Source organism: Papaver somniferum, chromosome 5 (assembly GCF_003573695.1).
Source record: "Papaver somniferum cultivar HN1 chromosome 5, ASM357369v1, whole genome shotgun sequence".
NCBI lineage: Eukaryota > Viridiplantae > Streptophyta > Magnoliopsida > Ranunculales > Papaveraceae > Papaver > Papaver somniferum.
This window is the reverse complement of record NC_039362.1, coordinates 132591325-132611977: the sequence shown is the minus strand read 5'-3', so window position 1 is coordinate 132611977 and position 20653 is coordinate 132591325. Positions and strand designations below refer to the sequence as shown.

At 36.6% G+C, this 20653-nt stretch overlaps 1 protein-coding gene across 2 annotated transcripts; it reads left to right on the top strand.

Annotated features, from left to right (window-relative positions):
- The first annotated feature begins 15484 nt into the window (after window positions 1-15484).
- On the top strand, window positions 15485-19960 carry LOC113282755 (putative chloride channel-like protein CLC-g). 2 transcript variants are annotated; one of them, XM_026531821.1, is made up of 7 exons: window positions 15485-15769; window positions 15859-16059; window positions 16152-16329; window positions 16812-17074; window positions 17243-17512; window positions 17656-18784; window positions 19277-19960. In XM_026531821.1, the coding sequence occupies exons 1-7, from the start codon at window positions 15588-15590 to the stop codon at window positions 19442-19444; spliced, it is 2391 nt and encodes a 796-aa protein (XP_026387606.1). In that variant the 5' UTR covers window positions 15485-15587; the 3' UTR covers window positions 19445-19960. The 2 variants fall into 2 exon arrangements, with proteins under 2 accessions (XP_026387606.1, XP_026387607.1); XM_026531822.1 differs by having other exon boundaries at window positions 15632-15769; window positions 15887-16059.
- Window positions 19961-20653: the final 693 nt, after the last annotated feature.

Here is a 20653-nt window from a genome sequence, read left to right as displayed (position 1 = left end):
CCCAAGCGAGCCTGCAAGTTATTTATCTCCTCGGGGACATACTCAAACATGCGATATCTGTCCAATTCCTCCTGAAGTTGCTGGATCTCGGCCTCCTGTCGGTCTATCTTCCCATCCTTATTGCAAATTCGTTGTCGAAGATTCTCCACATGATCTTTCTCGATATCCCATTTTCTCTTCATAAGAATATACTCCGAAGAAGCGTCTAGATCTATACTAGATATTTCGGCTAGAAGAACAATAATCGACTCAGAACATTGGTACAAAGAACTCAATCAACACAACTATGTAAACAATATACCTTGAGCATCAGCGAGTTTGATCTCCAGGTCACGAGATCGTTCCTTCTCCTGCTGAAGAGCAGCCTCCAACTTCCTAATCTCTTGTCGGCGGAGTGCAGCCTCCAACCTCGACCGATTCAACACCTACAAATTCCATCCCAAGACGAGATTAGTAAGGCCTGAAAACATCAAAACGAAGAGTTCAAACAAACCACTTACCAGATTATCAAAGACCGGCGCAATGTCAGGATACATGGGCACGACAGCAATCATCTGCTCATCAGTATAGGAGTCGAACTCCTCCGAGTGTAATGCGCCAAGATAATCACACATAGGGCCGGATATGGTAAAAGATGTCAGAACACCCGATGGAGACCCAACATCCTTCTGGGGAAGCTTTTGGAGAGATGTATGGGTCGTCCCCTGAGCTCCAGACTGCGCGATATGAGTCATAATAGCAGTTTCCGCAGGAACTTCCCCTTCCTTCTGACCACCAGCATCCTCATCAAACAGCTCCTCGTCCCCGAATATATCGTCCTCATCTTCTTGATCGGGGATGTCGATCACAATGTCCGAACTTTTCAGCACCACTCCCTTCGCCGCCACCTTTCCCCGAGGAGGATTACGCCTTGGAACCAAACCTTCACCACCAACAGTATCAGACCCTCCAACATCTTCATCCTCGCGCCTAGAGATTTTCTACACAAGGTTCAGTGTCAGAACACGTGAAGGCAAAAAACAGGGGCAAGTACATGTACTTAGATTAAAAGCTATATGTTTGTTACCTTCCCCTGGTCTTCCTCGACCCTTGTGCCAGCGCTCTTCTTCTTGGAAATCGAAGCCGATTTGGTAGGCTCGCCCTGAGGCTTAACCTACGACAAGAAAGTAATCAATACACTAAGCCGATACAGCAGGAATCAAAGAAAGTGGAAAGAAAGCAACATACCTTATCATCGTTAATCACCCAGAATGGATAAGGCTCTGCAGGAAATTGAGGAGGAGGAAAGCTACCATGCAAAATTTGGCCCCGAACAAGAAGTGGAACTCGGTCCCAGTGTGGGTCATTGGTGTGGCGAGCACGCTTGTTGGAACCTTTACCAAGGGGATCAGCATCTAACATCAATCTGTCAACACCCTCGGGCATAAACTTCTGACTGTGAGGGTTAGCAACAAAACCAGCAAGGTCGTCATTGGTAGCTGCCCCACTTCGGTAGTTCACGATAAAATTGGCAGAAGTGTAATTGGGAGCGTCTCCAGGATTATAGGTCGACCAATCGGCCGTAGAGCCGCGACCCTCGCCTCGGTCTCTCCACTCATTTCATCAGACAGAAAGTGTTGCCATTCCACTGAGTCAAGGCCCGATACAGACGAAGCTGCGACAATACCTCATAGTAGAAAGGACTGGCAGGGTTGTATAGAGGAAAGCGAAGGCCAAGTTCCAACTGCCCACGAGTGACGATGACTGCCTCGGACGACTGCTCATGCTTATCGACATCGGTCTTCTTCAACACACCCGTTTGGCCCGAGACTAGGGTCACTTCATAGTTTTGAAGATCCAATTGTTCCTTCAACTGTTCAATAAACTCATCATCATACAAGTCTTTGGAGACTCTCTTATCAGCCCTACATGAAAAAGAGGGAGAATCATCAAGAAAAATGGAATTTATAGCACAATAACCATGATGAGAAGGACTAAAATAAGGAATCAAGAGAAACAACATTGCTCTCGGAGAAGGTATCACTCACGCACCTTTTTTCAGTCATTGATGGAGAAGAAGTAGCCATGGAAGAGAGCAAACGGATAAATATGAACTCTGATGAAGAGAGAAGTAAAAAGAGGAACCAACCACGACTGTCGCAAACCTCACCAGCGGAAACAAAGAAGATGAAAACTGAGAAGATAAGAAGGTCACCGGAGTTAATGGCGTCGGCAAGGAAGAAAGGTGAAGAAGAAGAAAGAACAACGCTTGGTTTCTCTGAAAATGGCGAATAGAGGAAAGAGAACATAAAGGGAGATATTTATAGGATGAAGTGTATTGACCGACAACAGCGGTTACAAGTCATAAAGGGATGTTTAGTGGGGAACTGCATGGAGGAATTCTCGGCATGCTCAAGGACGTGGGAAGATGGAACGATTTTCTTTCCCTCGTGCCAAGCACACGAGCGAAAGAAGGGGCATAAATATAGGTGTAGATAATCCACAGGACTAGGTGGCAAGATCCTAAGCTATGATACACCAAAGAAAAAAAAGCGGCAAAGCACAGGATAGAACCGAACGACACAAAGAGCGAGGTATCACGTGGGTCGGACGTGATGGCCCAATAGGTGTCGGATGTGATGTGATCCTTATCCTCTGACAGGTCGAACGAACAATCAGAAAGCACTCGGTCAAACAAAGGAAGATGGTCAAACAAAGTAACGATAAGAAAGAAGGGCGACATCGTGTTAACCAGAGGATTAAGACTCGGCCTCGGATGAAGAACTGTCGGTCAAAACAGAAAGTCGGGCGAGCAGTGAAGGTACGATAGGGAACAACTAAATTGATGTAATGTGACCAACATTGTAATTCTGTTGTATGTCGACCTTGGCCTATAAATATAAGGGCAGGTCGAGAGAGAGAGGCAGGTTGTAAGGTGAGAAAAAGGAGGCACCACACTTGAGTTGTGAGAGATTCATCATTTGAGAAGGAGAGAACATTTGTAACCAAAGAAGAGAAATAATAACATTCACCCTTTCACCCCGTGGACGTAGGTAATCATACCGAACCACGTATATCTTTGTGCCTATGTTTGTTGTGTATCTTCACTTTGTGTTAATCGATCTTCTACTTCGTAGGATGTGGTGTGTGGTTTTATGCCACTACAATGCCTATGCCTAGGGGTGAGCATATGGCCCATAATACGCGGATTTAACCGGGACCAATCGTATTTTTACGGATGGATGCCCGGACCGTCTGTGAATGGGTTGGATGCGGATGAGATTTTTGAAATCCTATGGAATACGGATTGGACCTTGGTGCAACCTTGAAAATCCGTTGGATATCCATATCCGCTAGATTAAGGACATTTATATAATCTTTAGAAAATACATAAATAGTTTAGGAATTTTTAAAGTGTTTGCTTGGAGTGTTGTAAATGCCACTTTTATATTTGTATATAGAATGTATAGATTATATAAGAAGTAATCTGTATCCGTTTTATTTCTTCATTATAAATTTTAACTAAATCAAATCCATTAGGTTATCCGTACCCAATCCGTTCATCCTTGCATCCATCGGATGCAAATCCGTTGGATGTTGGATTGGATGCGGATGCCGAATTTGAAATACGTAATGGATTGAATTGAATGCGGATGAGGAAAAATCCGGCCCATACCGGCCCATGCTCACCCCTACCTAAACCGCCTCAAAACTTGGGTTTTAGGGAAGGAAGCCTTTGCCATTGCCAGTCTGCTTGACATGGATCTTGGAAAATAGGAATTGGTATTTTTTTACTTTGTGTGGCCGAATGCACTAGCGCTGTGCATTTTTACTTCGTGTAGCCGAATGCACTAACAACAACTTTATTACAAAGACTGACCAAAAGGTCTTAAAGTGCCAGAAAAATACGCTCTAAAAAAAGACGAAAAGAAAAATGAAAATGGGCACATTAAGATCAAAGTATGATGCACCGATATTGATATGGGGACACTGATACGGCGATACTGATAAGGGGATTCGTCAATTTTCAAAAAAAGGGAATACGGTGCGATACATGTACTTGTTAAAAATATTTTATGTAATAATAATTGATTTTAGTGAAAAATCATATAAAATAAAATAAAAAATCCGATGAATACTATTTGGAATATTAGAAAAAGATAGATAAAAATTATCTAACATCTCGCTCACCCATCAAATATCTAATTGTCTTCATCAAAAATCACGGTTTCTAATTATTGCTCATCAAGTGAAACATTTTCTTTTAAGTTTTCCCACATTGTCAAGTGGATCAAATGCATCTACACTAATATCTCACATTCCACTTTCTCCGATCCTTTTGGTAGAAGATTGTTGTGAGCAAACATTACTCTTAACATTTTGGGGTTCAATCTCATTTCTCTTAATTGATTGGATAAAATTATATGTGCTCCAATTTCTCTCTGAATAACACGAGGAACATGGTTGCCCAAGAAACCTTATAGCTAAATATTTGTATCACTGGAGATGAAGCACCACAGAATAACTAACAAGTTTTCTTTCTTTATAGTCACATGTTATCGGGTTTAGATATAATTTTTCGATGTGTTTATATTTTATTTTTATTTTTATTATTTTTATTTATTAGCATATATTTTTTTCGATGTGTTTATGAGTACAAATATCTCTAAATATTTAGATTTTATGTATAAAATTATAAATATATGGATTTTGCATATAAAAATATATGCTAAAATTATAGGAAGTATCCCAAAGTATCCCCTATCCTTTTTGTAATTAAAAAAGGCAATACTTTGAATGGAGGATCTGACACGTATCTCCAGGTATCTCCAAGTATCCGATACTGATACGGCGCCGACACGGATACGTCAGCAATATTGAAGTATTCGTGCTTCATAGACTCATCAACCAACATTTACTCTACGCCTGAAATCCATCAAAAGCTTAAGCAAATTTGTAGTAAGCATGGTCAGGGATTTCCATCCTGAGCAGATTACTTGGTCTTGGGAAGTATCTTATCACTTGACCTCTAAGAAGATTCACACCTTTCGTCGCAAAGAAATTTGCAGTAAAATTAATTTCTGATAGACATGTTTAAATTGGATTAATTGACTGTACCAAGCTAGATCTAGTCCAAAAAAACCAAGCAATTTATTGTTTAAGAAGGCACTCATAGAAGCTCTGGAATCAGATTGAATTATAATTCTGTTCCCAGTTCCAGTTTGTTATGCAACTTTTTAAGATTAAAATGTAACAAGTAATACAACTTCATTTTCAGTAGATATTGTAAAAAAAAACATCATCAAGCAAAAAAGGCAAATAACAACTTGGACTTAAATCTTAAATTATGATTATTCATCAATCTGTTTTTTTGAGAGGAAATATCATTGTGCTACAAGCTGTTAATGTTGTTGTTAGTGAAGACTCTGCATGAATTTGTTGAGGATGTTTATATTTCCACTCATAGATCATGATGAACAACATTGATTTACAGGGGAGACGGTTGTTGAATCTTAGGTTTAGGGTTTGCAATCGTTATAGGATAATTTGTTCTTATATAAAGCTATGTGACCTGCTCGCTTATTTTAGAATAAAAGCATAATCGTTAATTTAACTCTTCTACTTGATCTAACGGATATTTATATGGTAGATGACTAACCGCATTTGCTGACCGACACATGTGTTGTGTAGGCGGTTGTGATTGTCTGTTAGATATGTATGGAGGGTTTTAAAAGGTTAAGTATGCATCCAGCGTGCGGATTCAGTTTAAGTCATTCGTCGAGTCAAATGCCTTGCTAACTATAGCTACTGCCCGTTTGAGTCTTAGTGCAATTTTTTTTTTCGAAAAAGAAGCAAGCCTCAACTTTTAATTAACAACCCCAAAGTAAAATATGGAATTTTACAAAAAACATTACAGATTGTATCATTTAATTCATCACAGATCAGTGCTTCAACATTAGTTTTACTCTACAAATACCACAAATATGGATTATAGAATTCTAATTTTACTACCAATTATACCATTCCATAACCACGTGAACAATGTAAAACTATACATAGCTGCATTTTGCAGAAGTGTAGTAATGATCGAATGATCCAACCATTTCTCAAGGTTTTTCAAGCAATTGTAATTAACTAAATTATCTAAACTGAAATAACATAAATTTACTGGATCAGTTGGAATTGGTGGGAAAAAGTTTGAATCCGTCTGAATCGGTGTTTTGAAGTTTAATGTTGCTGATGGTGTCTTAGTGTCTGATGTCTGTTGCTGCTTCCATAGCTACCATGGTCTGAGTTGTTTCTGAAGATCCTCCCCTTTGTTGATATTGTTGATGATACAAATAATGTTTTAAATCTTTTAGTGAAAACAAATAGTCAACCCTTAAGCTTTTTAACAAAGTTACAAAAACCAACAACAAATATCAGGAACCCCTAAAATAAATCCCAAAACAACAGCAGGATATGAACGACACAACCAATTGAAACAAAAATAAGATCAAACTCTGAAAAACTAGAACTAATTGTAGACGAGTAGATCTAGAAATAGGAGTTTACTAAAAGCTAAAACAAGAAAAAAAGTGTTAACAAAGAAAAAAAGAAAAAGTGGTAATTAAGGAAATTTTTTAGAAAAGATTTGGAAAATATCTGCTCCAACCTACTCTCAAAAGAGCAAATCTAAGCAACGGCTCTTTAGGGTTTTGGGGTCTCTCTTATCGTATGAGAGAGAGGAAATTTATCGTGAGTCTTAGAGCATGGGCTAGGGTAGCCTCCAAATGAGACTAACTCCTTTATTTTGATGGACCATTATGGGAAAGGAGGAAAATAAGACTAGACGGGAGAATGTCCCCCATGTAGAAAATAAATCACCCAAAATGCCCTACACGGTGGGAATGTCTCCCGTCCAAAGCAAAAAATAATAATAATAAAAAATCGTTAAACGGGAGACAGTCCCCCATGTAGGGCAAAAAGACTTACTACACATTAGACAGTCCCTCATGTAGCCTCTCTTTTTTCACGCGGGTAAAATTGGGGCGAAAGACCCCCATAATGGAGTCTCTAATTCGTTCTAATTGGTAGTCACTCCTTCAAAATGAAAGAGTGACGCCACCCATAAGATTTTCTCTTATAGCAATGGAAACCATTTTGACGACATACATCCGTTTGAGAATTTGATAAGATAGTTTTTAATATGTTATGGATAGTTGTTTTTCCTTGTTTATAAATTATTTAGTTCGTAGAAAGTCAAAAACGAAATAGTTAAACTAAAACAAAACAATTTCTGGAACTTACTAAAATATTAAACACTTGTTTCCTATCAAGTGCATTGAAAATCAATGAAGTGTTCATTCGAATATTGGGAATGGCATCAATGGAATTGGTAGCTAAATAAAATTTGATTGTTAAACCCCCACGGTCTGCTAGCATCACGAAACTCCACCTAATATAGTTTAGCATCACGTAACTTGTGTTTCAGGGAAATCTTTGCATTGGCAGTCTACTTGATATGGATCTTGTCAAGTAGGAATTGTTATTTTTACTTTATGTAGCCGAATGCACTAATTGGTATTTTTACTGTGTGTAGTCGATTAGCTCTCTTATTATGGTTCACTCTCTGAAATAAATTTGATTGAATCACGGTTTCAATCGTGCAAATATTTTGTAAATTATGGTCCTTAGTTGATAAATATATTTTCTATTAAAAAATTATAAAATATTTTCCTGTAAGATGGGCTTGGTTTTTTACCCATGGTGCTTCAAAGTCTTGGCAATACTCCAATCCACTCCACTCAAGAACCTGAAACCAATCGATGAAGTCAGGAAAGAAAAAAAATTAATTAATGTAATGCTAACACATGACATGGACCTACATTGTTAACAAGTTAAAATCAAAAAAGAGTTCAAAATCACCGGATGAATCCAAATTTGTGCACCCCAAAAACTAGGGTGCACAAACACCCCTCTTCTCATTGGTATGTTTGAACTTGTGTTTGCATTATAAATGAGAGAAAAAAAAGTTCTCAAAATCAATAACTATCCACTGAAAATAGGGGCTTGTGCACCCCGGTTTTATGAGGTTAACTACTGATGTTTAAAATTTTAACTCCCAAGGGAAGTACCGTATGATATTTTCACATAATTATAATAGTAGTGATACACAAATTAAATACATTTAGATAATACGAATGAGAAATAATTTTTATTAATTAATTGCGTAGATACTTAAAAGTGATGAAAAATCTGGATTAGGTCCAATCTTGTTTGTGTTTTTACTTTGCTTTCGTATTGTAACTGTTTTTATAATTAAAGGAATTATAGTTGCACTTTAATCACATATTGGATCGATCCTTTTAATCTCTCATGTGATCTAAATCTAGATTATATCCAATATCACCTTGTTGAAGTGATCTTTAGTCGTTAACTTCGATAATATCATACAAGATGCCGCTGGTATAGGTTATTGTGAAAGAATTTGTTGTATACTCGATACACTCGTCTTTTCAACTCTAGACAAATATTTATATATTTGCAGAAACTTTGTAGTAAATATCCTAAGAGGGGTGAAGAACGACGAAATGGTATATTGAGTGTGAGTTATTGGAAGAGTGTTCATGAAAACTTACACTGAGACTAGTAATCCAAATAACCGTATTGTAGTTGAAAAGGAGAGGGTACCTGGTACACCACCAACTCTTTTGTTCGTGAACTTATATGGACAGATTCCTTGGACGATCTCATAAAGAAATATCTAGGGACAACCTAGTTTGTGCCCGAACTATATAAGATCATAGTTCGAACAAGATAAAGTATTATAATCTCTTTCATGATACAAATTTAACAAGATCTAAACAAACCGAGCTAAAACTACCTAGGTTGATTAACGTACTACTTGCGATATTTTAGTTGTACGAATAAACAAGTAGTACGTTAATCAACCTAGGTAGCTTTAGCTCGGTTTGTTTATATCTTGTTGAATTTGTATCATGAAATAGATTCATTTATTCGCAACCTAGGTAATTATACAGATTTTGTAGGAAACCTAGCTTTTTATAGAAAGACTCTATTCGCAACTAAGACACAATATTATGATATTGAATTTCTAGTATGTAGAGAGTCCTCTATTTATAATGATGAACAAGGCTAGATAACTTACAACCAAATCTGAGTTCGTGAACTGGTTTCCATGTTTACAAATTACTTTAATCTCAAACACACTAAACTTATCAATATAGATTAATCATGTAAGCATGTGAGAAGTTTACCTTGAATTATAAATACGAATATGCACCCCACGTATTTATCGATATAAGTTCTATGCAAAAAAAATTAGCCCAAGATCAATGGTTAACTTTTCCACGAACCATCAACCAATAATGGAGTTCGATTAATCTCCAAGATAAAATTAGTTTGTGAACTTGTGGAAAACAGTTTATGAATATATAATATTGTCTCCTTGGAGTCAATTTTTTATATATAAAAGTTCGCGAAATGCCCAAATCAGTTCGCCTACTGACCAAATCAATTAGTGTACTTGAGGATTCAAAAGTGTACAATAACATATCATAATCAACCAGTTCGCGAACTGACCAAATCAGTTTGTGTATGTAAGATAATAAGATATTTTATTCATCAAGTATATTCTTAAGAAATTCAAAGTTCGTGAACATGAATGTAACTTGATGTCTCCTAGGAACTTCTTCCGAGATTATGATTTATCGAATAATAAATTGTCCTCAAATTATTATGCAATAAGTCCTTTAGAACTTCCATTGTTTGAACTTATATTTCGAGATTTGTCAAGTACTAGCTTGAACTTTGATTTTCTTCATTGCAATTATATCATAATAGATAGAATGGTATAAATAATGAGTAAATAAGATTGTCAGTGTTCACATGCCTTTGTTAATAAAGTATTCGTAGATTTCTTTATTTGTTCTCCAGTCTTCAATCTTCAAGGGTCAATTGGTAAATTCTGATAATCAACTACCATGTTCAAACCCTAGTTCGAGACTGAATTTAGTAGAATATAAATTAATATATGTTTTTGATCAACTAAATGCGACAACAAGCTTGACATACCAAAACTTGTGAGTTTGAGCGATGCACTAACAATAGTTGGGTTGTTATGTACCATTGTGCACCATTGTTAATTCAACCGTTTTTTGTTTGAATCAGTTGATCAAGGAGTGAATTTATTTGAAAGAGTTGATCGAAGAGTTGTGCACCGTGTTTATTTATTTTAAGTTTTATTATGTAATGTGAAATTCAAGTAATAATAAAAGTATCACTTCATTCAAAACACACAATTACATTTAAGTAATCTAACTAAATATTACATTTGAGTTAAAATAACAAACCAACCATTGATCTTAATTAAGTAAATACCAATTTAAAATTAAAAATAAGTAAAATGATCTTCATCATTATTATCAATCGGGTTTTTAGATGCAACTTTTTGTTGAAATTATTGTCCTTCCATCTTCCTTTTTAGCCTATTAAAATCTCTCATTCATCGTTGTGGTGTCACCATTAAGAATCTAATGCTTATCAAAGTTGCTGACAAATTTGTCTTAAGAAAAACAATTTCTTTTCATCTCTGTATGATTTTTGGTCAACCGCTTTTTGTTTCTCCATTGTCCGTCGATATCCATAAACTCATCCATGTCAAAACCTTCGGATCCTCCTTCTTGGATTAATTTTCTCGCAAGTGTTACCTTATTTCTTCCTAAATGTCTTTCGTCATTAGCATCTTTGAGATTTAAATTACCGTTTAGATTTGTTGTTGTAACTGATGGAGAAAATGGATTTGGAGAGGCGGTTTGAGATGGTTATGGATTTGATATAGAATGAGAAGGGGAGTATAGTGTTCTTTCAAGAACTAGCAAATAACAAATACTAGCATGAAATTGACACTATTAATATAGTAAACGATGCACTTATTATAAACATACGAACGATTGATTTTCCGGATCTTCTTTATAAGAATTGTGCAATAAGACGAAATAAGGTTATCTTGAAGTAAATAAGGTTTCCTAGTCGAACCCAGATTTTTTTTCCAACCTTTTTTTTGGCTTAGCCGAGGTCGAACCTTTTTCTTAATTTGAGATAAATATCTTTTTCCCATATGAAGAACGACCACGAGGCTCGACAAGATCAAATTTTATTTTCCTCAACTAAATTTTTTTCTCCTCGCCAAATCCAACACTGAGAGTGTGAAGAATCATCCACTTATGTGGATTCCTACTAACTGATCAATCTAAAAAAGGATGAGTTTATCGAAAATTATCAAAAATAGTACTAATTCGATGCCAATTAAATCGTTTAAGGTTCGAGCTAGAATTTTTTCCCTTGCCGAATCCAACACCGTGAGTATCAATGCCGATAAAAGCGTTTAAGGCACGAGAAGAATAAAAAAGAGAGGAAAAAGTATAAATTTATTTGAGTTTTTAGATTAGCTTTTCAAATTAAAGGATCATTTAGTCATTTGCTACCATAGAACACCGCTTATCTTGCTACACTAGATGCCTAATTAACTAGAATTTTGAATGCAAATGCAACCTGCTTAAACAACTACTACCCACCTGGCGGAATCTTAAACTTTCTAAACTCTGTCAAGATATATGTCTCTAGGAAGTATTAGGATCATGTTTAATCTTATGTCAACTTTTTTGTGCTAATCAAAAAAGCAAACTAGAATTCAAAAGGAAACAAAAAAGCCACGCAGTCCCAAACTCATTCAAACTTTAAACATAAGCTGGATGTGTATGATAAATTTCTAATAACATGTTGGATACACATCCAAAAAAAGCTTTCTGAAAGTTAAAAAGCAATTTTTTTTTTTTGAAACTGAAGGAAAGAATATATTGATATTAAGAGTTTACATAAGATGCTTCCTCTGCCAGTAAACTGATAATGTTACCAGGAGGATTAGAAGACCAAACTCTATTAAGTTTATCAATACTTGCTAGCTTAGACAACACGTCTGCTATTTTATTCTTCTCTTTTTGCACGTAAATACAATGCCAAGATCTGAATAGTTGAAATAAGTTCTTAATATCTCTGATAAGATTCTGTAATCTCCAATCTATATTATAATCATCATTGTTGACAGCATCAACCACTAACTTTGAGTCCAGTTCAAAATAAACCTCCTGCAAATCCATCTCATTTTCCCACTTTACTGCTTCCCGTAAACCACTGCACTCTGCATGCTCCGGACTTGATGATTCAACTAAATAGATGCATTTGGATCCTTTGTGATAACCTGAAAAATCACAAATAATTAGACCAATACGACCAAAATTACTAAGGTAGGAGCCATCAGAATTAATAGTAAATGCTCCATTAGGAAGAGGAGACCAATGCAAGTTATATTTGTTTTGCCTAATTGTGTTGTTAGGCTTTCTACTAGACGTTTCAATAAACTCTGCTATGAATCTTCTGCACTTCTGGATAATGATATCTGGAGTGGATGATAGTTCCTCAAAGACAGTGTCACATCTCTGAGTCCAAATACACCAGGCGACTATTATTATTTTACATATTCTATCTTCAGTGATATGTCCAGCTTGAATATTATCAAAAAGATTGCAAATCCAGTACTCAAGATTGATATTATCTGGAGTATGGATACCAAGAACTCCAAACTAGACAAGTTTCACCAGAGAGCAGTTGAGAATGCAGTGAGAAGCAGTCTCTATCATTTGAGAGCAGAAAGGACAACTGTAATCTCCGTTTTGGATAACATATGCAAGCTTATCTCTGGTTGGAAGAATGTTCTTCACACACTTCCATAAGAACTGGTTAATTCTTGGAAGTAAAGGAAGCTTCCATATTTTTTAAAGATATTCTTCATTCTTGGTGCAACCACTGCATTGTTGTTTTGCTCCCCATACATCTTTTTATAAGCAGATTTCACTATGAATTTTCCACTTTTCTCTAAAGTCCACACCATCTTATCTTCATATTGAGGAAAAATTGGCATGCTAAGGATAAGTCTTGTTGTGTGATCTTCAAAGAGACAAATAATTAAAGTAGAGTTTCATCTTGTAGAGTCAGGTAAAAAGAGTTGATATACATACTTGTAGTGCTCAGCAGTTGTGATACCAGGTTTTGGAAGAGAGGGTTATTTAGTCCTTGTGCCCAATTATGTTTCCATATGAGAATGCTGTGACCATTCCCAATGCTCCAGTCACTATATTTCTTGATGAAGTCCAACTCAGAACTGATGCCAGTCCAGGACCAGGTTGAGGAAGAATATTTCTTGAGATTAAAAATATCACCATCTGAGAAGTACTTAGCTTGTAAAGACTTTTAACAAATTGGGGTGTGATCAGTACATAGTCTCCAAGCAGAATTTGCTAAGAGAGCTTTGTTAAAAATTTAAAGATCTCTAAATCCTAAGCCACCTTCCTCTTTAGGAGCATTCACATTTTTTCAAGTAATCAGCTTCTTGCCTTTGTTAGTCTTCTTTTTCCTCCAAAACTTTTGTTGAGAAGCATTCATCTTATTAATAATAGTATCTGAGAGCTTGAGGCTAGTCATATGATGAACATGAATAACATTAGTGACATTTCTGACCATAACAGATCTAGCAGCTTCAGACATGTTAATGCATATCCATCTAGATAACCTGATATCCATTTTATCAACAAGAATAGAAAAAAAAATTATGTTGTTTCTCCCAATGAAGAAAGGTAGACCCAAATATTTTTCATCGTTAAGATTTAACTTGAAGAATACCACTGATTGTTTGACAATATAAAGGACTCATGTTCTTGCTGAAGTAAACTGCAGATTTGTGGAAGTTTATCAGTTGTCCTGAACAGGAACTAAAATCTTCAATAACCTTAAGCAGCTTTCTTGTTTGGTCTAGGTTTGCCTTGCAGCATCAGAGACAGTCAACTGGAAATAATAAGTGATTAATCTTAAGTGCTGACCTAGAGATTTTCTCCCTATTAATTGCTTGGTGGCTTCACAGTGATGCAAATATCTTGAGAATGCTTTCATTTCCAAAAGAAAAGATAAGGGGACAAGTGGTCTCGTTGTCTAATCCCTCTTGTAGGCTTGAAAGGACTTGAAGAAGAGCCATTTATCATGATCTCAAGTTGAGTAGTTGAGATGCATTCAGAGATGAGATGGCAGAATTTGTCACAAAACCTAAATTTCTTGAACACTTCTAAAAGAAAGACCCCTTCTAGCCTGTCAAGGGCTTTTGACATGTCCATTTTAAGTGTCAGATGTCCAGTTGTTCCTTTTTTCTTCTTCATAGCTTGAACAAGTTCTTGCACCATGCATATATTTTCAGATATATCTTTCAGGAACATAAGCTAATTGCATTGGAGAGATAAGGTATACCATATGATTTTTAGGTCTCAGTGCTATAACTCTTGGGAGGATCTTATAGACTTTGTTGCAAAGAGCTATAGGTCCAAAATCTTCTGGCTTCTGAGGAGAGTTTATTTTGGGAATCAATGTAACTCTTGTATTATTAATCTTCTTTAAGAGATGACCTGAATGAAAGAAAGCATGTACCATTTCACAAACATCATCTTTAACTACTTCCCATTGAGTTTGATAAAAACCTGGAGGGAAGCCATCGAGCCCTGAAGAGGTCAAAGGTTCCATATACATTAAAGCACTGTGTATTTCTTTTTAATTTGGGATTGCCACCAATGCATTATTCTCTTACTGGTTGATACAAGTAGGGATATGCTGAAGAAAATGAGAATTGTCTGCAAGATTTGAAGTATAACTGATGTTCTTGAAATGAGTGAGCAGAAGTTGTTCAATCGAAGACCTTTCTTGACACCATGAGTCGTTAGGTGCTTGGAGTGAATCAATTTCTATTCCCGACTATTATTTGATTAGCTCTGATTTGAAAATATTTTGAGTTCCTATCCATATCATTGTAGAAAGTATCTATTGACTTTTGTCTGTTTGAGCTGGCTTGAATGTCATTTAGTGCTTCAATTTGTTTCCCTATAGATAAAACCTGAGAAGTTTGATTTCCTTGGATATCAATTGCTTGAAATTTTGTTAGTTCAGGTTGCAACTCAGAGATTTTTGATTGAATGTGCCCAAACTCCACTTAGATAGGAGATGTCTAGTATTAGCTTGTTTATCATACAAGACATAAGCTACTGAACCTGAAATGTTAGAATTACAAGCAAAAAGTTAATTTAAGCATAAAGTCTGAGAACGATATTTAAAAGTAAATAAGTCAAATTAGCATTTATGTTTCTGGAGAAACAAAAACACTTTCCACTTCTGTGTCCAAACGGGCTATAAGCCTTACCTATACGGACACTTGACAAGCGTTTCCCAATTTTGAATCTCAGCAGCCCCCCTTGTGAGTTGTGATACTGCTCCGGAAGCAGTTGAATATTCCACATGGCAACAGAATCATCAAATTAAATAATCCACAAAATGCAACAAAATTGAAACTCTCTCCCCTGAAATAAAAACAAAACAGAATCCACTCGCGAACAAGGAGTCTTAACTCCAAGTCTTTTAATACGGACTGGGACTGACAGTTCCTCAAAAAACCAATAAAACCAGCACACCAAGAGTCAAACCCATATCACTTTCTTCTTTGATAAACCCTAAAGATGGAAGTTAAGACTGATAATGAAGAAGAAGAATCTCCAGGTTTAATGGAACCATTACTCCCTGATCATTATCATAATCATAATCAGTTCCCACCATCACCACTTCTTAGATCTTCTAATGTCACATCTCAAATTGCACTTGTTGGTGCTAAATTTTGCCCAATTGAAAGCTTAGATTATGAGTAAGTACTGTACTGTACTGTTCTATCTACAAATTGATCTTAAATCATGAGTAAGTTCTATTTGTAATTTGATCGCTTGTTTATTTCAGGATAACTGAGAATGATTTCTTCAAGCAGGATTGGAGAAGTCGTGGGAGTTTTCAGATATTTCAGTATATCTGTATGAAATGGATATTGTGTTTCCTTATTGGGATTTCAGTTGGGCTTGTTGGTTTCTTCAATAATTTGGCTGTTGAGAATATTGCTGGAATGAAGTTTGTTATTACTTCTAATCTGATGTTGGCCAGAAAGTAATTATACTCACAAAACTCTTTAAATTCTTTGATTTGATTTGATTTGAAATCTTGCTCTTTTTGGATGAAAGTTTGAAATCTTTGTGCAGGTTTGGAGTGGCGTTCACAGTATTTGCTCTTTCGAATTTGGGTCTCACTTTGTTTTCGTCAGTCATTACGGCGTTTATTGCACCTGCTGCAGCTGGTTCTGGTATACCAGAAGTAAAGGCTTACTTAAATGGTGTGGATGCCCCTGGAATCTTTTCTCCGAGAACTCTGGTCATAAAAGTAAGTAAGATGTTTAGGTTTTGCTTCCGTAGAGTTTACTGTTGCATTGTTTTATTTATCGTATGGGAGCAGTTCTGTAGAAGTGGAATGCTAAAATCCATTGATTTGAATGACATACTCCATGGAAATGGAAAATATCTTAGTTAGGATATAGGAGGAGGATGCTGCTTACACCTAGTTTCAATAACCAATGCGGCAATGCTGAATTCAAATATAACATAAATGTTAATGGGATTGCACATTATAATCCAAAGATCTGAAATAACCTGCGAATGGATAATTCATTTATTAGTAGTTACAACCAATGGATGATGGGTTAATTTTGGATGAACTACTGAATCATAAGGATAAAATCTGACCTATAATCATTCATTGTATCATCTCGATCTTATCCACACAGTAACCTTTTGGCGTTATAGTTTTTATGTTTCTTTGCTCCAGTGGAAAGGCTGACGACTTGGAGTCTGTTATCTTATTAACAGATCATTGGTAGCATAGCTGCCGTGTCAGCTTCTCTTCAAGTTGGCAAGGCAGGACCCATGGTGCATACTGGTGCTTGTGTAGCAGCATTACTGGGGCAGGGTGGATCTAAGAAATATGGGATGACATGGAAATGGTTACGGGTGTTCAAGAATGACAGAGACAGGCGTGATCTTGTGACTTGTGGATCAGCTGCTGGAATTGCTGCTGCTTTTCGTGCACCAGTTGGTGGTGTTCTTTTTGCTCTTGAAGAAATGGCATCATGGTATTGCATAACTTAATTGGTTGCGAAATTGTAGCTCGTTCGCGAATGTTTGCAAATCTCTTTCCCATTTGCTGCTTTATGGATTCTGGTTCCACCTGGAACTGTTAGATCTTTGTGGAAAAGAGTTCTCGTTGTTTGATTTTAACCTCAAATTTTTTAATCTATCAGGTGGAAGAGTTCTCTACTTTGGAGAACATTCTTCACAACGACTGTGGTTGCTATTGTACTCCGGGCTCTCATTGATGTTTGTAACAACGGCCACTGTGGGTTATTTGGTAAGGGTGGGCTGATAATGTTTGATGTGACCTCAGCAAATACTGCTTATCACATTGCAGACGTACCTCCTGTGCTGGTTCTTGCAGTAATTGGAGGATTGTTGGGAGGTTTATACAATTATCTTTTGGATAAGGCCCTACGAGTATATAGTGTCATCAACGAGTAAGTATACTTCTTTCCCTCAGATCGTCTTATCGTCATCATCATCCATCAACATAAAATGAAAAAGTAATTTCCATTCCATGAAGTTATTTTTCTGAAGAAATTAAATGTCTCACTGTCCTTCATTTGTCTCACTGTTTCAGAAAAGGAGTTGCATATAAAATACTTCTCGCTTGTGCGATCTCTATAATTACTTCATGTCTACTATTTGGTCTACCATGGTTTGCACCTTGCCGACCTTGTCCAGCTGATTCGTATGAAGCATGTCCAACTATTGGTAGGTCTGGTAACTACAAGAAGTATCAGTGTCCACCCGGTCACTACAATGATCTAGCAAGCCTTTTCTTCAATACAAATGATGATGCCATTAAGAATCTTTTCAGCAAAGACACGGATGCTGAGTTCAACCTTTTATCGATTCTAATCTTCTTTGTTACCTGCTTTTTTCTAAGTGTCATTAGTTACGGGATTGTAGTTCCTTCAGGTCTATTTGTCCCTGTTATCGTAACAGGGGCTTCTTATGGTCGTTTCGTTGGAATATTATTGGGTTCACGCTCTAACCTCAACCATGGCCTCTTTGCTGTACTTGGTTCTGCTTCTCTTCTCGGTGGATCTATGAGGATAACTGTGTCCACATGTGTTATCCTGTTAGAACTTACCAACAATCTGTTATTGCTTCCCCTGATAATGTTAGTTTTACTCATATCTAAAGCAGTGGCTGATGGTTTTAATGGCAATATTTATGACATTATCATGAAGTTGAAGGGGTTCCCATACCTAGAAGCTCACGCAGAGCCATACATGAGGCAGCTAACAGTCAGTGATGTTGTCACGGGTCCGCTTCAGTTCTTTAACGGTATTGAGAAGGTTAGGAATATCGTACATGTCTTAAAAACCACAGGGCATAATGGATTTCCTGTGATTGATGAACCTCCAATCTCAATGACACCGGTGTTGTATGGTTTAGTCCTTAGGCAGTATCTTATCGTGTTGTTAAAGAAGAAAGCTTTCTTGCCCAGTCCTGTACCCACAGGAATTCATGCCTTTGGGCAGTTGTGTGCAGATGATTTTGGCAAACGGGGATCAGGCAAATGTGACTCGATAGAAGATATAGAATTGACTGATGAAGAGCTAGAGATGTTTATAGACTTGCATCCATTTACAAACAGCTCTCCATATACTGTTGTGGAGACAATGTCATTAGCGAAGGCTGTAATGATATTCAGAGAAGCTGGTTTAAGACATATGTTGGTGATACCGAAGACCTTTAGTGTAAGCAATCTTTTGTACTCTTCTTTAACATTTTCTTACTTATTTTAATTTAGAACGTCACTGCTAGACCTAAGCATTGTTGGAGCAGGCTCTGGTTTGATGGGTCCTCCCTACAGGATGTCAACTCTGGTGTGTGTTTTGGTGGAGTTGGATACAATATTCAACAGTCGAGCACAAACTCAACCATCAAAATGATTGTTGTCATTCCACGAACTCCCCTTGTTGACGTCCTGTATTAGATTAAACTCCTTCCACTAGGCATATGCACTAATATGCCTTGTATCTTGTAGACATGATACTAGCCTGAAGCACCGGAGTTCTCCTCATGTTTATATGTAATACATGAGTTTAATATCCATGAATTGCCACTTTATTCATTGTTGAAGCTTATAATTGGATGACTAGCACGTGAAATTGGTTTTCATCTATGTAAGTAACTTTGTGTTCATGCTGACTTGTGGTTTTAATATAATTGTTTTTGTCATAATGCAGAGATTACCTGTCGTTGGTATATTAACAAGACACGATTTTATGCCTGAGCATATACTGGGGTTGCATCCTTTCCTCTTTAAGAGCAAGTGGAACAGAATACGATTTCGAGTTTCCAGTTTGTATAAAGTTTCCAGGTCATCCCCTGTAAATGGCGTGGATCTAGTTTAGTCACGCCTAAGTTGAGCTCCCTCAAGAGGTACATGATTATTCTTTAATTTATAACAGAAACATGCTGTGTGCATTCCTCTTCTAAGCCGAGAAACATGAAGAAATGACTATTTCGATGAGCAAGTTCTATATCATCGCTACAAACACGGCATCATAAATACCTTCTCCTATGCTTTATGGCAGTCATTAACCTTGTTTATATCTTTTCACGACGCCGACAGTAACTTTTTAGCATCAACTTTAGTTTTTTCTTTTTTCCTCGTTACTGAGTTTCAAGAAGGTCTCCAGAACTGCTGGGCAGTTTTTCATGGCCTATTTGAAAATTTTATTTAGTTATCATAGTCTTGCTATTGTATTTTCTTCTCTCTTTGCTGTTAAAGTTGTACATGGTCAAAGGACAAGTTGTCTCTTGAGTCTGGTGCCAATTTTTCTGGAAAGAATCCAGAAGTTCATCCAAAATGTAAGAAAACTATACGCAGCTATGATATTGATTTCAGTTTTGTTTAAAAGACTTTAGACTGGGAATGCTGATAGCCTGCAACAGTACCCAAACCATCTTTTCTCCTCTCATTTTTACTCTCTATGCCCTTGTATATCCTTTACTTGTTTTTCGTTTTGTTTTCTTTTTCTATTTTTGCAGCTTGCAGGAATTTAATGCGTAAATAGGTAAAGTCAAAGTTAGTACATTTTAGCTAGGTTTCAGTGTTTACAAGCTGAAATTTCTAAATGAGTCGATCTAGTAGTGTCAGTTCATGTTGTACAGTTCCATTGGATGTAAATTTTTACACCTTAAGATATGCCCTCATTAATTCTACAGGGCCGTGGCATATTTGCATTGCACGAGTTAACAGACATCTTTAGTTCGTCTAGTACCAGATTATCTGAATGCGCCATTCGCGCTGAATGAAAGTGTAGCATTAGAACATAATGAATGAAAGAGCTCGAAATGTTCTCAGAAAAATATACATGAGCACTTTACAGCTACCAGCTAAGCGGTACCAAGTTACCACCAACTGTTCCAAGATCCATACCTGAAGTCATTGGCATTAAAATATGAAACAAATCTTTCTTTTAAAAGTTTGTGAGGGTACCCTACACGCCTAAAAAGCTTAAACTTAGTTCGTAAGACATTCTGTTTGTATTTACACGTGAACTGCCTTTATGAATAATGAACTTTATGTATTCATTACACCAACTGCGCAAGTGCAC